At 38.9% G+C, this 17146-nt stretch overlaps 1 protein-coding gene, 1 long non-coding RNA gene and 1 pseudogene across 2 annotated transcripts; all 3 read right to left on the bottom strand.

The window, feature by feature from the left end:
* Window positions 1-4562: 4562 nt before the first annotated feature.
* Window positions 4563-9463, bottom strand: LOC133711924 (enhancer of mRNA-decapping protein 4-like; annotated as a pseudogene).
* An 18-nt stretch (window positions 9464-9481) lies between these two features.
* LOC133710644 (uncharacterized) lies at window positions 9482-11276 on the bottom strand. Its single transcript, XR_009846788.1, has 3 exons — window positions 10584-11276; window positions 9751-10152; window positions 9482-9531 (listed from the first exon to the last, which is right to left on the bottom strand). It is a non-coding gene; the product is annotated as an uncharacterized LOC133710644 (long non-coding RNA).
* Window positions 11277-11342: 66 nt separating this feature from the next.
* On the bottom strand, window positions 11343-15543 carry LOC133711923 (disease resistance protein RPV1-like). The gene is made up of 4 exons (XM_062137994.1): window positions 14285-15543; window positions 13066-14155; window positions 12225-12509; window positions 11343-12101 (listed from the first exon to the last, which is right to left on the bottom strand). The coding sequence occupies exons 1-4, from the start codon at window positions 14833-14835 to the stop codon at window positions 11343-11345; spliced, it is 2685 nt and encodes an 894-aa protein (XP_061993978.1). The 5' UTR covers window positions 14836-15543.
* Window positions 15544-17146: the final 1603 nt, after the last annotated feature.

Genomic DNA, 17146 nt, shown 5'->3' with positions numbered 1-17146 from the left:
ATTTGAATTTTTCTTCATTCAATGCTCATCAAAATATACCAGAGTTAATTGTACATGATAAACATGGTAATGGGAATAACAAGGTAGCACTACTAATGCAGTAAAAATCAAGATAGATCTTGCCCCTTTCTGCTCCCAATGCAGACATGGATGAAACAACAGTCGGGATTCAATTGAAGCAGACATGGTTGGGACTTCCGGACGGATTTGGATGCAACATTTAGATACTCGATATAAATATGATGATGGTGTAGTTGCTAGAGCTGAGATACTCGAAACCTCAGTTTATAGATCTTTAAATTGAGGGTACTCCAATCCTTCCAAGTACTTCCTAAATTTACAGAGGAAGAATAAGTTTACTAAAGAATGAGCCATTTTTCAATGTTCTGTTCATTTTACTAAACAGGTTTCAGAAACATGTAGAATAATGATTGAATAATCATAGATGCGTACTGTTATACTGCAACATAATGACACAAAACCAGCACCATCTAAGTTAAAAATTCAAATTAAAAACTTGGAAAAGGAAAAGGAAAAGATTCAGGTATTTATAAGAAGATGATTACATTTACATACCTACATATTGTAAATTTGTACTCATCATGCAGCAGCCTCTAAAGAGCCTCATGCCACTTGCCTATGACTGTGCAGATAATCAGTCACATCAACCACACTACTTGATCACTGCAATGGAATACAGGCAGTAAGACCTTTTCAAGAACAGATATACAAAACAAAATTGCAATTAATCCATGGAGCCATTTACTAATATCAAAGTTCTTTCCAAATATAACTAGACGTACTTGCTCTTCTTTCTTAAGGTGCTAGTATGGTAACCCCAGATCCAAGCCATCCATATATGCTGATCAGTTGATGCAACTACCATTTTTCTAATTTCAAATGTTACTAACCACTATGAATTAAAAGCTCAGAAAAACCAACAAATGAAAGAACAATGATATCCAGAAGACCAACATGGCTGCATGCTGTTAGTACTGCCACCATGACTACTTCATCTGGTTTCACCCCTTGCTTAATCATGTCATCAAAAAGCTCTATAGCTCACTCCCCATTTCCTTGCATGGCCATTGCTCCGATGCCTGCTGTTCAAGCAGAAACATCTCTTCTTGCCATGTTATCGAACACCTTCAATGCACTTTGAGGGTCGCCACATCTAGCAAACATGTCAACTAAAGCTGTGCCGAGCCACATGTCACGGTTAATTTTGTTTTTTTTTCTTTTCGATATAAGCATGAATCCACTTTGCAAGATCAAGAGCTCCTAGATATCCGCAGGCAGATGTAGCCTCCACCATGGTCACCCTATCTCCTTTTATTCCCTCAGTCTGCATCACCCTAAAAAGTTCAATTGCTTCCCCAAGCTTGCTCTCTTGGAACAGAGCACCAATTATAGTGTTCCAAGAGACAAGATCACTCTTTGGCATCTCACTGAACATTCCCAATGTAAGCACACACCCTGTCACTCAACGCAACATCCTTCAACTTTGCACAAGCAGAAATGACAGACACCATAGTCACCATAAGCACAAAACGAACTAGTCCACGACACAGTATTTCTCTCAGGCATTTCATCAAACACCTTCCGGGCATGATCCAATTCCCACTAAACGCGTGCTCCTCCAAACCCATCTTCACAAGCGACCCATGGTGCCTAACCCTTCACAGAAAGCCACAATCTTCGAGCACGCGCTCAATGAAACATCTGAACAATAGCCTCGTCACTAATCAAAGAATTGTACATGAACAATACACTCTGTTTTTCCCTACTCTGTTTTACGAATTAGAGGGGAGTAACATTTGAGTGGAAATGAGAGTTGAGGTGCAAAATGACATTTCTAACCTCCAAGTGCCTCACAAAAGATGGTTTTCTATATCATGAATTACAGTTCAAAATGTGAGTCCATTGAGCTTGATAGATAGATATCAAGGCAATGCTAATTCGCTTCATTTTCTATAGGTAAAGGAATACACTGCAGCAACACATCTGTTGCTTTCAAACATTATGAAACATATAAAGCAAAAGATCCAAGCCCTGTTATTGGACGTGAAAACGGAGCTAACTTTTCAAGATTTTCTGTCAATGTGACTAGCGGGTTGCCAATCTGATTTCGGAGGCTTGTTTAGTACATACGACGGAATGTTAGTAATATTTCATTTTGAAAGGTAACAAGCACTGTTATTGGATGTGAAACAACCTCACCTGTCATCATACAGCAGCAGCACCATGGTGGTAGTAATGTGGTAATTCCTCTGAGTTACAAAATAAGGAAATGAAAAAGACATGTGGCCTTATTCTTAGCATCGGATCACAAATATTTACATCGGGATTACAAATATTTACATCTCATTTTCATAACTCAACTATGCGTTGTTGACTGCAAAAGACCAGCTTGTTAGAAAGAGCCTTTGATATTGCCGTGATGGTATTTGGAGTTGTTCTGCAGCAGCTCCCAAACAGGGAAGCCCCAGCCTCACGCCACTTGTCTATGACTATGTCTGCAAATTCTTCATCAACCTGCCCACTCGATGGCTGCAATGGAAAGCACATGCAGTCAAGACTTTTTCACAAACATGTTAATTCAACATTTTCATCATCCATGGAATAGTTCATCATATATAAGGAAGATCGGTTTCATATTTTTACCAACAAATGGTACAAGATTCACCATCTGGTAATAAAACATTAAATCTGACAAAAGAACAATTATACCATGAATGAAATGATCTAAACCCGAATGCTATAGCTGAAAGAGTAGGGCAAGCACTGTGCATTCATATAGAAGGAGACTTACCACCCATTGCTTGCTCTGACCAACAAATGGTCTCACCACTGTTGGTGTATATCACTGTTGGTTCGCTTGTTACCTGCAGATTTGATCGGCAAGGAACATTAATTAGATGAAAATGTTAAAGGGGCTAAGTTACAAATGCTAATTTATTCCAATTAACCTAAGAAAATGAGCTTTTCGTCCAATGTTCTGTTCATTTCATTAAACCGGTTTCTGATTGCAAAATTATGTTCAATTAAAAACCTAAATACAAAGCTTAACACGTATACACTATTAATCTGAAACTGAATAGTTTTTATACTTCCTCTAACTTACAAAAAAATGAAAAAGGAAAGGTATTTATTCTAAGAGGATTAACTCATATACACGTACTCATTGATCTGTTTTGATGAATATATATACTTGTTGAAGAGAGCTTGATCCTGCAGCAGCCTCTAAATACACTCACGCCACTTGCCTATGACTCTGAAAACCCTCATCAACCACTACATAAGATCGCTACATTGGGACACAGGCAGTCAAGACTGTTTGAAGAACACAAAATTGCCATCAGTTAATGCAACCGTATATTAAGATCCAAGTTTTTCATAATATAAGTACTAAGTAGTAGTCGTTTCTCTTTCTTACGGTGCCACTAGACCTTGTGAATAGTAATCCAGATTGGCGCTAGCTACTAAATATGTGCTGCTGAATTGATGCAGATAATTAATGCTTGCTTGCATGAATCTACAACAGAGGCAAACTGCCACACTCCAAGAAGGAGTTAACTACTCACAGCATCAATTCCATCCTTAGAAACAATGGAAACCAATTCCTTCTTCCTCAAGAAGTTCAGCACACCTGCCGCATCACCTTGAAGCACGATACTTTGCCAAAGCCAGGCTAGAACTTCTGATACCAAAAAATTGTTGTATATGAGTTTGAAAAATTATTGGTCATATTTATGAAATATTGAAATTTCAAGTTGTAACCTATAGAGAAAAATTTAATATGCTTGAACAAACCTTAATAAGCACTGCTATTCTGAAATAACCTCAGCATACAACACCAGCACCATATATGCTTATAGCTCCAGCATCATGCCACTTCCTATGGCTACCTTTGGCGCGAACTCTTGATCAACCACCCCATTAGATCACTGCAATCAGTGCAATGGAAAAGACATGCAGTCAGACTTTTTTAAGAACAGATGAGAAATCTAAAGTGCCATTACCTTCTGTTTTCATGTGCTCAAAGTACAAAGCATTCATTTGAATCATATCTTATTTCGGCAGAAGGGTGTTGGAGGAAAAGAATGAACAGAATATCATTTATATAAAGCAGGGGACTCACCATCCCTTGCTTGCTCTGACCATCAGAAGAGTCTCGCCACTATCAAGGTATATCAGTGCATGTTTGCTGGTAACCTTCCAACTACATAAGCAAAGGAACATTATACGGAAAGGTTTAAGAGCTAATCATGCATGTTTAATTTAAACTACGTAACTAGGGATTGTACCTTTCAAATAGGTAAAATCTACCAGTGAAGGAATCTAGGTGGTGTTCCGTTGATTTCAACAGCAACAACTTGCTTGCAGGAATCTACAACATCGGCAAACTCCAACAAGCAATAACTACCGAAAGCATCAACCCCATCATTAGAAACAAAGAAAACCTTCTTCCCTCAAGAAGGGTCAGCACATGCCCGTCACATCACCTTGAAGCGGAATTTAGCCAAGTCAGACTAGAACTTTTAGCATATTCTTCACTGCTTGCAAGTACACCAATTATATAATACAATCCTTAGGTTTGAAAATTAAAATAGTGAAAAGATTAACATGAGAATGTTTGTCCTTCAGTACATGAATGAAAACAAATGGCACAGAAAGAAGGGGAGGAAAAACTTATGTCTAGAAATGTCAACCCTAATATGCTTACTACTGCAATTTTCAGAACAAAGAGAAAAACCCTAAATTGGAATATCTTGAAGGAAGGAATACTCATAAAAACTCTTGATTCTAACAGTTTGAAATTTGAAGTTGAGCAGCATCGTTTCAAGTTGTTGCTTTGAACCACTCTAAAAGAATACATCTCAGTGAAATTTGCTTCTGCTAATGCACCTCAAAATAGACCAGAGTAGATTGTATGCACATGACACTACATGGGCATGGGAGTAACAAGGTGTCAGATTCTAATGCAGTAACAGTCCATATAGATTGCCCTATTCTGATATGAATGCTGACTACAACAATGCATTATACAGGGCGAAACAACAATCAGGATTTACTGCACTTGAGTTTCCCCGTGCAGCAGCAAGAGCTACTAACTTACGTTGACCATCAGCCAGTTCTCCGCTTAGGGTTTGAGTCACTGATGATGCAGAGCTAATAGCTTCCTGCAATTAACATCACAATGCAGAGTCAAACATAAATACATGCAGATGTAACTGTACACCATAGTGAACCCAGAAGACCCACATACGAAAGCAAAAGCAAGGCCAAAAAATTTCTCATTCCTAGAAAGATATCAACCAGTGGGATCTTGACCGACCAAAAGAAAACCTTGTCTCTGGAACCCATCACAAACTCATCCTTTCAGTCATCAACTCAAAAATACTACTCTTGCAGGTGGAGAACATTAATCTTTTGAGATTCAAAACATAAACACTAGTGAAACAGCATTACACATTCAATTTCTGCTGTATCAACCTATGACCAGTTACATAAATACTAGCGCACCCCACAAGAAGTTCTACAGTCATTGTGAGCAGATAATAATTCCTAATGAGCTACCAATCTTCATTCCCCTTTTTCTCATATAGAATCAAAGACCACAAACATTATAATTCTTGAAAGCATAAGCAAAGAAAATTTGTCAATAAATAAATTATTAAAAGAGAAGAAGCAGGACAGAGTACAAGCACACACACCCTTAAAGCATGGGCCAATGGCGAATGTGCAGACACAAAAGGCTGCAGAGCCACCATTCCTTTCTGGAACGTGGCATCTACTTGCTCAAACATGGATTTACATGACTTCTCAAAGGCAGGTACCACTGAAGCTTCCATGCTAGACTCGAGAGCATCCTATGCGAAAAGGTCATATATATCATTAGTTAAAAGGTTTACTGAAGCAAATCAAACATTGTTAGATATTCAAATCACAAATGCAAAGAAATCAATCACTATGACATTGAGACATACCCGAAGAGCTTGTTTACCCGATGTTTGAAACTGTGCCTCGATTTGCCGGGATAACAGTATCTTCAAGTTTTGAATTAACTGATTTTTCCAATTGATTAAACATTGGAAATCAAACATTGTTAGATATTCAAATCAGAAATACAAAGAAATTAAGTCACTACGACATTTAGACATACCTGAAGAGCTTGTTTACCCAATGTTTGAAACTGCACCTCGATTTGCCTGGATACAGTATCTTCAAGTTTTGAATTAACTGATTTTTCCAATTGATTAACTGCTTTATCTCCCACTTCTCTCTGCAGCAAAAGCATCAATTAGATAACAAAAGCCAACTTTATAAAAGGAACAAGCCAGATCATCAAAATTCTTACCTGAAACCAATCAGATATAGCCAAAGGTATTGTTTTCTCCATAGCTGGAGTGATTGCACGAACAACAGCTGGTCCAACAGCAGCTATAATTTTTTTTTCACGATTTTCTCTAACATGACCGGAAAGTCCTTGTTCACAAAGTTATTGATCAAACGACTGAGTCTCGCAATAATTTCTCATTCTTTGCATTCTCTTCTTGAAACCGAGCCCACAGAGCAACATTATTGGCCTTTACAGCCTTCTCCATACTCCGACCGAGAGCCGCCTCTATTCGTTTGCCTTCCTTTGTAATTGGGACGGTAACCATCATTGTCATCTGCTTTTGCAAATCTTTTTGCATAGTCATTAGCTACGCATAAACCAAAAGCCATACTTAATAGAAAGGATAATGGACATAAAAACAAGTTTGATTGCACAAAACACAGCCATAACATACACAAACATAGAACCTTTTTCTCTTGCCAAGATATAGACAGGTGAAATGGAACAAGAAAATTCATATTAATATGCCGTTTCACGAAATAATAAAAGACTTGAAGATGGACTCAAATGGTAGTAGCTTAACTTTGGAAAGGCTACTAAGCCTGCTTTACTAAGGCTAAGCTGAAAATACTTGGTACATCATAGACATGCAAGTTAATTGAATTTCCAAATTCTTCAGCACTCACCTGATTCATCATATCCTGCCTGGCTATAATTTGAGGAAATGCAGCTTCTCCGGAGTGGGGACTTGAACTGCCACAGTGCCACCTGCTTCATTGGAGGGCTCCATTGAGTTGAGCACACCTGGTGATGGGGAAGATGGACCTGATGCTTGCATATTTTTCCATTTCTGTTTTCTCGACTTTGCATTTGGTCTTTGTAGTTGTGACGTGGTTCTGGCGGTAGCTGACCCAGATACATCTTTTGTAGAGGAATCCTGGTCTTCCTCTCCAGAATGAGGCAGGGCTAGTGGTTCTGACATGCTGGCACCATCACCATCACCTGGGCTAGTGGTCTTCCTCTCCAGCATCAGCATCACTAGTCTCCGGTGGCGATGCAACAGGTTTTGATGCCATAGACGAAATGCTAATATCTTTTGAATTGGCAGCACCAACCGAACCAGTGCGCACAGGATACCTCAAGGCAACTGCACCCTCAAAACTAGTAGCTTGTATGGTTGGTTCCGATGCTGAATTAGTTGACACCGCCTCAGTTGCATCATGTGAAACACTGGAATCTGACTTTTCTAAACCTGAATTCTCCAATGGGGGAGGTAACCACTTGGATAAGTCCAAAGCATACCGTTGAATGGCTTGTGTTTGGACACAACAAACCTGAATGATTTCACCATGAGGTAATATATTTGTCCCAGTAAAGCTCATAATAGGCATTGTAAATGCTGGCTCACCACCAAAGTCTAAGCGCATGGCATATATAGCATTCTTCTTAGCATTTGCAAGTAAAAGAAGGCCAGCTTGTGACAATGCTATGACTTGATTAAAGAATGCATCCTCAACTCGAGATTGAGCAGAGCTCTTTAACTCTAAGGTCTGGGTACACATCCATGACTCAGCATCACTGGGAAGCAGCCAGCCTTCTTCACTCGCTGAGGACCAGATCTTCACTTCCCAATTAAGTGGGCCCTGTAAAATGGATTCATGCAATTACACTTCAATCCACTAGGACATGCATAGCCATCATCATTAGGCAACAGAATCACGAACAGAACCTTACGATACAATGTAAACAAATATAGACGAATAAACAGGAAGGCCATCATAGGGTCTCAGTACTACAAGTGGTTGTGACTTGCAATCTTCCCAGATCTTTATCTGTATCAGGATATGACCAAATGTATGAGTCACAAAACTTATATCAATCAAGAATATTGGGAAAAAATGTTTATGCATATTGTGTATAAATAAAATATACGTGCCATAACATGCTCATGCATTAGAACCCATGACCAACTCTAACAAAATTAAAATTAAATATAACAGGCACCCTAGTTGCCCCATAAATGATGTATTACCTTCGAAGAACTTAAAATGCAGTATGGTGCAGGAAATGATTTTACAAACCCAAATTTTGTAGAAACACAACACGTTTACCCAAAAGGTGTCAATTGGCAGAACTTGGCCACAAGAAATTAGGAAGAAAAGTTTCACATGTATATAAAAATCTTATTCAAACCTATACTGAATCCATACAACTCACAAACCAAACAGTCAATTAGGAATCATAAACTAGTTGATCACCTACTTAACCTTGTTCAGAAATAATATTTGTATTGTTCATAAAGAAGATGGCCTCTTGAATGAATTTGAAATTGCATGAACCACTATTCCATTCCTAATAGTATCATACTATGTACTAAGTTTAGAAAAATTGCCAATCTCCTTAAATATAGTACAGCTTACACTCTTACAATCTCTTTCAGCACTAGTGATTTTTCCTTATACTTTAGCAAAATAAAGTTCATCTGCCATATCCAGTTCTTGTGCTGTACCATATAAAAGGGCTTTGGCGGGACCAAGAACAATAATTTATCCTAATTCATACAAAATTCCCTGAAGCAGGAATAGCCAACAGTGGCACATTGATAAATCTGTCACCTCTCCATCATTTTTACCAACAAATTGGAGCCCATCAATAAGCTTTTCAACAGGACACTTAATAGGATCCTTAGCAGAAGGGACTTCACCCTTTGCAACTTTAGTAATATCAATTCGTAGTACACGCTTCCCAACCCCAACAGCCAAAACCTCCTGAGAGTATACAAGCAAAAGATAGATCAATCAACCACTACAAGAATAACAGACAATGACCATGGACATCAAAAGCAATTAGATATAACTCTTTGACTGATAATAGTGAAAATAGTATTAACAGAATCATTTACTTGTTTATGACAGTGCCAACAAACTCGTGGATGAACAGCTTCCCCCTCACCAATTATTTGAATGGCATTAACAATCTTTCCTGTGATTTGTGGCGTACCTTCTTCATCTGGACCTTGTTTAAATTTTCCACACAAAAAGCTGTCCTTCTACACTGACACTGCAGAAAATGATGTCAGATATTGCAAAAACAAACCAGAGGAAGAAAAGTATTAAGCATGGAATGAAAAAGAGCTGCCTAGCCAAAAGCTGAACATCCTCGGCAAAGAAAGCCATGTCTGTGACCCTCTGACAGAACAAGACATCGCTTAGGAGTATACACGAGATAAAGCAAAAACTCTACTAAATTTTGCAGCCATCAATAAAGTGCATTATAACTTTTTATTAAGAAACTAATCAAAGCATCAGCACCTACATCGCTATGATTGAGTCAAATTACATTAGTGATCATTACACTGCATTTTGCTAATCCAAACAGAGTGCATATATATAGAATATTCCATTTACCTGTGTATGAGCTCGAAACAACGATCTCAATGCAGTGTGTATATTCAAAACCCGAATATTCCCCTGCTTCAATCCATAGCATATATATGACTTATTCACCGCAATTTGGCGGCCCAACACCAGCTGAGGATCCGAACCATACTTAGCTATGGGGGTAACTTCTAGCTGCGGCTGAAACTCCCCGGGCAACCAAACACCCACATCGTAAACCATGCTATCCCCAATTAAATGCCTGCCTTTTGGTAGCTTATTGCTCGGAATTCGAATCGGCATACCACTCTAACAGTATCAATTCCATCCTTAGAAACAATGAAAACCAATTTCATTTTCCTCAAGAAGGTCAGCACACACCTGCCGCATCACCTCGAAGCAAGAAACTTAGCCAAAGCCAGGCTAGAACTCCTGATACCAAAAAATTGTTGTATATGAGTTTGGCAATACTTATTTATGAAATTTCAAGTTGTAATCCGTCGAGGAAGATTTAACGTGCTTGTGGCATGCAAATATACTAGGAAGATTTTTCTTAAAAAGAGTGCATGGACTATACATATTTCTGACTGCCAATGCATACATATTTCTGACTGCCTAAAAAGAGTGCATGGACTATACATATTTCTGACTGCCAATGCATACATCACTTTGAATGTACCATGTAGTGCTTATAGTGAGTAACTTGACTGGGCCATTTGTTCAATTCTGGAATAACAGTTGCAAGTCAAAATAGGCCATAATTAATTGTACATGATGCACATGGTTACAAAGTTTGAAATTCTAATGCAGTAACAAACAAGATAGATCTGCGCTAAAAGCAAAAGATGAATATATGAACTTACAGATTGATGAGTAAATAGCAGATGAAGACAGCCTCAAAACAGGCTCATACCCAAAGCCTTAACAACTCGGTTGAAGATACGAACGCCACCAATGCCAGCGACCGTGATGGGTCTGCAGGTCAGGGATCATGGGGATTGGGGAGATAGCCATTTCATGAGCAGAATGGACCATTGATGCTTGCCCCCCGGCGGCAGTGCGTTGTGGTTTCGGAGGATTCACTGGTGCTGGGGATGGAGTTGGCTCTTCAATTGACGGCGACGCCGCCTCTATCACAGCTCCAGGATCTGTCAATGTCGAGGATCTCTCCTCCAGTGATTCACAACCCCAGGTTTGTGGTTTAACGTTTGGTGGAAGCTCCGGAATTCCTCGGAGTCTCTTGCAATCCCGCAAGTCAAGGTCACGCAACCTGACAAATTTGGTGAAGCAAGCAGGAAGACTAACAAAATTGTTTCTTGACAGATTAAGCCACTCTAATGTTTCCCAGCAATCAAGAGTCATCAGGAAATCACAATCTGATAATGAACTGCATCCTGAGATACTGAACACACCTAGCTTGGGAAGTGACAGTGAGCAACCATCGACATTCAAAATCTTGGTATTTGTTGGAAATCTGACAAGTTTTGAGCATTCACCAAGATCAAGAAACCACAAATTTTGCAACCCACAAATGCTGCACGGTAGAGTTGTGAGATTTTCACAATAAGTAAGATTCAAATATTCAAGTCCAATGAGATTTCCTATTGACTCATCTAATTCTCTTATGTCACTGCCTTTAACTCTTTAAGAGAGAGTAGTCTCAAGGAATCCATCTTTACTGGAATTTTTGGAATTGTAGCCAGTTTTGAGCATCCACTTGCATCAAGAGTCTTTAGATCGTGCAACCCATAAATGCTGCACGGTAGAGTCGTGAGATTTTTGCAATTAGTAAGATCTAACTCTTCAAGCCCATTGAGATTTTCAATTGACTCATCCAATTCTCTTATGTCACTGCCTTCAAGAGAGAGTCGTCTCAAGGAATCCATCTTTACTGGAATTTTTGGAAATGTGGCCAGTTTTGAGCATCCTCTCGCAGAAAGAGTCTTCAGATTGTGCAACTCATAAATATTACAAGGCAGAAATGTAAGATTTTGACTGTCCTCTAGGTCCAACTTTTCCAACCTAATAAGTTTTGCAATGGACGGATGCAATTCTTTAATGCAAGTGCCTATTAGATTCAATTCTCTCAAAAAATCCATCTCTTCCCCAACTTCTGAAAATTCCTCAAGCTTGCAATAGCTAACAGAGATTGTTTCTACAGATTTCAAGTTGATTTTTCTTGGAAACATAATAAGGTTAGAGCAATTGTCAACTTTCAAGGTAACAAGGTTATGAAGGAATCGAATTGAATCAGGAACCTCAACTAAACTGGTACACCAAGATAGATCCAACTCTTTCAAGTTAGGGATTCCACTGAAATCTGGGAGTTCCTTTAGGGATGTACAACCACTTAAATTCATAAATGTTAGCCTTGGAAAATTCTGTATGGCAAAAGAAAAAGGAAAAGATCAACCAAGTGAATGCAGTAATTTACAACACAATTATCTATTACTTATTTTTAATTAAAGAAGTCTTGAAATAAATGAATGATTAGAAATAAGTACCTTACGTGCCTCCCATAGTCGTGTGATTATGCAGCTGCCAGAAATATCAAGATTTACAAGCTTCTTTGCATGAAAATCAGATGGGAAAGATTGCAACGGACATGTTGGCCAATCAAGCCACCTCAATTGGTTGGAGAGATAATCAATATCTCCAAAGACGGATTCATATTTCACCATTCTGCTCATAGAAATATATCTAAGCTTCTCCATCCCTGAGAAGCTTTTAGCATTTAGAGATATAGTAGAAGATTGTGGGACTTGAATGCCTTTAACTTCCTTTGTTCCCTACGGTAAAAAAAAAAAGCAAGCTCATTAACCTAGCAACATTTAGGCCTCGTTTGATTCACAGAAAGGAAAGTAATTCCTTTGTCTTTCCAATGAGAAGGGAAATGAAATTTTCCAACAACTTTCCATTCCAATGTTTGGTAACGTAAGGAAAGTTATCAGAAAAGTTATTAAAAAGTTTGTAAATAATGTAATAAAATAATATGTTGTGAGTAATAAATGCAAGAAAAGAAGGGGGGAAAGTGATTCATTTGAAATTTGGAATGAACCACTTTCCCCCTTATTTTCCATTCCTTCAGGAAATGATTTCCTTTATTTTTGCATCCCAAACGCAGGAAATGAACAAGTTTCCTTTCCTGATGCTTCCTTTCCGTGAACCAAACGTGGCTTTATGGTTGCAATTTCTATTCGGACCAAAAATAAATAAATAAATAGTTTCAATTGGAAGCACAAGTACTGTTTCAATACAATTTTCTTCAAGGTCTCAATAAGAAATTATATTCAATATAAAATGCTTTCCAAATTGAAAAACACAAAACATCATTAATATACTTACTGTATTTAATGTTAAAACATCGTTGACATCTTCTTCACTCCACACTCTGCTGCGTTCCCCGGGTTCATCAGGTGACTCTTGATGCACTATGTCTTGACCCATTTCTTCTATCAAGTCATGCATCCAAATGCAATCATCTTCGTCAATTCTTATCAAGGCTTTTTCTTGCAGTTGTGCGATACCAGTCACCATTGTTTTGTGGTCGTGGCAAGCTTCCAGTATTGGTTTCACATCGGCTACAGCCTCACCATTAAAGAAGCAATCAATATCAAGAAATAGTTCTTGCACATCCTTTTCTAGAGCATCATAACTTAGTTTAAGAACTTTCTGTATATCTGCCTGAGGACCTCCTTTACAACTACCTAGTGTAGCTTCCCACTCCTCTATGCTTCTATTAAATAGATGGGAGCCTAAAACTATCAAAGCTAATGGAAGGCCTTGGCAATAGCATACCGCACGTTGTGCAAGTTCCAGGTAAGCATGTGGAGGTCCATTACTTTTGAATGCATTCAGGCTAAATAGCTGCAAAGTTTGATCATCATCTAAAATTTTGACCTCGTATACTTCATTAACTTGATGAGCAGTTAGACAGCGTTTATCTCTTGTTGTTATGAGAATTCTACTGTTTGGGCCAAAACAATCAGGGGATGGAACTAAATTCTTTAATTGGCTATCATGACTCACGTCATCAAGGATTAAGAGAATTTTTTTATTTCGCATTCTTGTTCTTATCAAACTGACTCTTTGATCAACGCTGCCCACCTCCAAAACTATGTCCCCTAAAATATGAGACAAAAGTCTCCCTTGCAATTGAGCTAGACTAGTTGATCTAACATCTGACAAGAAACATCTATAGTCAAACTCATGGCGAATTGAATTAAACACATCGTTTGCAATTGTGGTTTTTCCTATTCCACCAGGCCCCCATATGCCTACCATGTTATTCTTCTCGGCATCAAAAAGTCTGCTGACATCTTGTCTGCAAGACTCTAATCCAACTGGATGTTCAGCAACATCCAAGTCATATGAAGGGTTTACTACTCGGGCGGACAAGTCCCCAACAATCATCTTGATAAATTCAGCTTCAGACCTATGAATTTAAAAGTGTATATACGAAAATCAAATAAAGTAGAAGACCAATGATTTAAAGCTGCACGTCTTCAAAAAAACATTTAATTAACTAGCTACTGGGGTTTTGGGTAAAAAAAAAAAAACATACCGGCCTTCCTCGTAAGTCCATCCAGACAAATTTGCTGCATATGAAAGAGCTCCCCTCCATTTGCCAATGCTATCCTTGTATTTGGGTTGAATTACAAGCGTGGCAAATGCGTCACCGAAAGCATCCGTTTGGTGTCGTACATGTGAGGGATCCACCTTGTAGAAAACTGGTATAACCTCTTGTCCAGATTTTCTGCATTCAAGTATCTTGACGAGTTCATCCAAACACCACCTTGAGGAAGCATAGTTTGGAGAGAAGACGACGCTTGAAACTATGGACTCCTCAATTGCTTTGAGAAGAGCTGGTGATATTTCTTCTCCTCTTCTAAGCTTATCAGCATCTCTGAAGGTCTCAATTCCCCTGGCACGCAAAGCGGTATACAAATGATCCGTAAAATTACAACGCGTATCCTCGCCTCGAAAACTCAGGAACACCTCGTATGTGTAATGCTTTTTGTGATCAGTAGGAGAAAGTGGGAGAGAAGAAGATGAAGAACTGGCTGCTGCATTGGTCAGAGAAGCCGTATTTTGCTTTGATTTGCTTTGCCCCATCTGTTGAATGTTGCCTTCCTATTGATCAGCCTTCTTAGAGTGCTTCTGTATTGTAGATATGAGATCTCAACTCTCAAGTAGATAGTTTCTCGGTGCCTGCTGCAGTGCGAATGTGTGGTTCAAAATGACTGAATCAGCACCTCTGTATTGACCTACTTCTGTGTTGTCAGCCTTGTTCTTCTTTCGTTGCAATTTCTCTTTTACTGTACACTTACGAGTCGCACTCGCCAAGGAGCTTCCTCTCACTTTTTCTTTTTCTTCAGAGGTGATGATGACTTTGAAGACTTGGAAAATATGCTTGATGGAACAAGGAAATTATCTAGTGCAATGCTTCTGTATTGTAGATCTGAGATCTCAACTCTCAAGAAGATAATAACACTATAATCCCACAGCAAGCCGACCATGACAATAGCATCAGCAATGAGGATGCACATAGGCAATCCTTACCCAAAGGAACTATCTGGAATACTTCCCCACAAGAGGAGACAACTTGTGCACCGACTCCATAGTACAAGAAACCAGTTTTGTTGCTATACGTCAGCTCCAGACTTCACCAAAACCACACATTTCAATTGTACATTAGACAACTCCTTCAGATAGCACATGTGATCTATTGTCTAGTAGTAGCTAGGTCTTCATCAATTGTTGTATAAACAACATCCTACTGTAGATGAACACATCATGCAATTATACAAGAGTTATTACCTTTATCTTTTCTGTTTTTGAAAGTCTCTCTCTCGTCAATTTCTTTCTAAAGATAGTTTCTTGGTGCCTGCTGAAAATCCTGAAATGTGAAAATGTGAGGTTGAAAACGACTAAATGTTTAAATCAGAACCTGTATCAGCCTTGTTCTTTTTTCTTTGCAATTTCTCTTTTTACCGTACACTCACTTTTTCCTTTTAGACTGGACTGAAATTATCTCGGAAGACTCGATCTTTGATTCTTTTTCTCTTTCTTTTTTCAGTGACGACGACTATGAAGACTTGGAAAATAATGCTTGATGGAACAAGGAAATTATCTAGTGTAATGCGTACACTTTGTTTGGGTTCCATGTAGTTTCTATGGAGGAAATTGCATTTAAAATCTTAAGGACTCAGTGACTCACTACGGAATGCTAGTGAAATTTAACTCCAAAAGATAACAAAAGCATTGTTATTCGTGTTAAGGAAATTAGAATCCCTCCTGTCAAGGCTCACAGAATAGACCGACAGAAAAGTAAACAAACCACAAGACAAGCGACAAAAGAACACCGAGATTTAACGAGGTTCAGCATAAATCTATGCCTACGTCCTCCCGAGAGATACATCTTCTTCACTATGAGAATAATTACAGTACAAGATACAATTGAGCTAAATCACCATAACCCAAACCCATAACCCTTGTACACCCACACTCATAGAATTTCTCAAGAACTCACTTTCACCCAAGAGTTGTATTCACTCTTGACATCTCTGCTCCCTTACCCAAGAGATATACACTCTCTTCATGCACCGACCATGCCTTGGTTTACTACCCATGCCCTCTATATATAGACACCCCAATTATAATCCAATTGGTAGTAGGAAAACCAAACCTTCTTGTACAGGAGAAAGATCCTATTCCTGATAGGAATAAACTTTGACATCAACCATGTCCAATTAGGAAGACTAACCAAATCCAACTAGGACTTGCCTTTCCTAATTAATTCTCATCACATCCTAACAATCTCCACCTTGATGAGAATGCCATGCAAAATTACCTTGCACCATCTTTAACCATTGGCCTTTTTTTGTACCAGCAACACATAGCCTGAATCAATTGTGGTCCTCCCTGATTCGTAACGGCCAATCCTATGTGTAACTGCACCGAGTCAACAATCAACAACTGACTCTGAAGAGGGACCTCAAAACAACCCCTTCCCTAGCAGGATTTCCTTCTCACCATCATCTGAACTAGGAAACTTGTCAACGACGTCTCTGCTGTACCCCCAAACGAGACTCGCCTATGCGCAATCCTGTTTCCCATTATCCATCGAGGTCTGACATACCAGATGATACCTACCACACTGTTCTCCCTGTATGAGGACTGTACCGCCATGTGTGATTTTTCCGCTCCACCTGCTATAAACACTTATAGCCCTTGGAAACCAACTAGCTCCTGAATATCAAATTCCTCTGTAACTTTGGGACATCTTCACACCACCCAAAGTACACCAATCCCAAATCTAATATCCAGTCAAGAACATGTGTCACCTATGGAGATTGTGAGAACATCTCCTATATGAAAACAGGTTTCTGCTACAGCAATGCCATCCAAGCCTTTCGCTTCATAT

This window comes from Rosa rugosa, chromosome 5 (assembly GCF_958449725.1).
Source record: "Rosa rugosa chromosome 5, drRosRugo1.1, whole genome shotgun sequence".
NCBI classification, from domain to species: Eukaryota; Viridiplantae; Streptophyta; class Magnoliopsida; order Rosales; family Rosaceae; genus Rosa; species Rosa rugosa.
The sequence above is the reverse complement of the archived record's forward strand: the minus strand, read 5'-3'. Positions and strand labels throughout refer to the sequence as shown.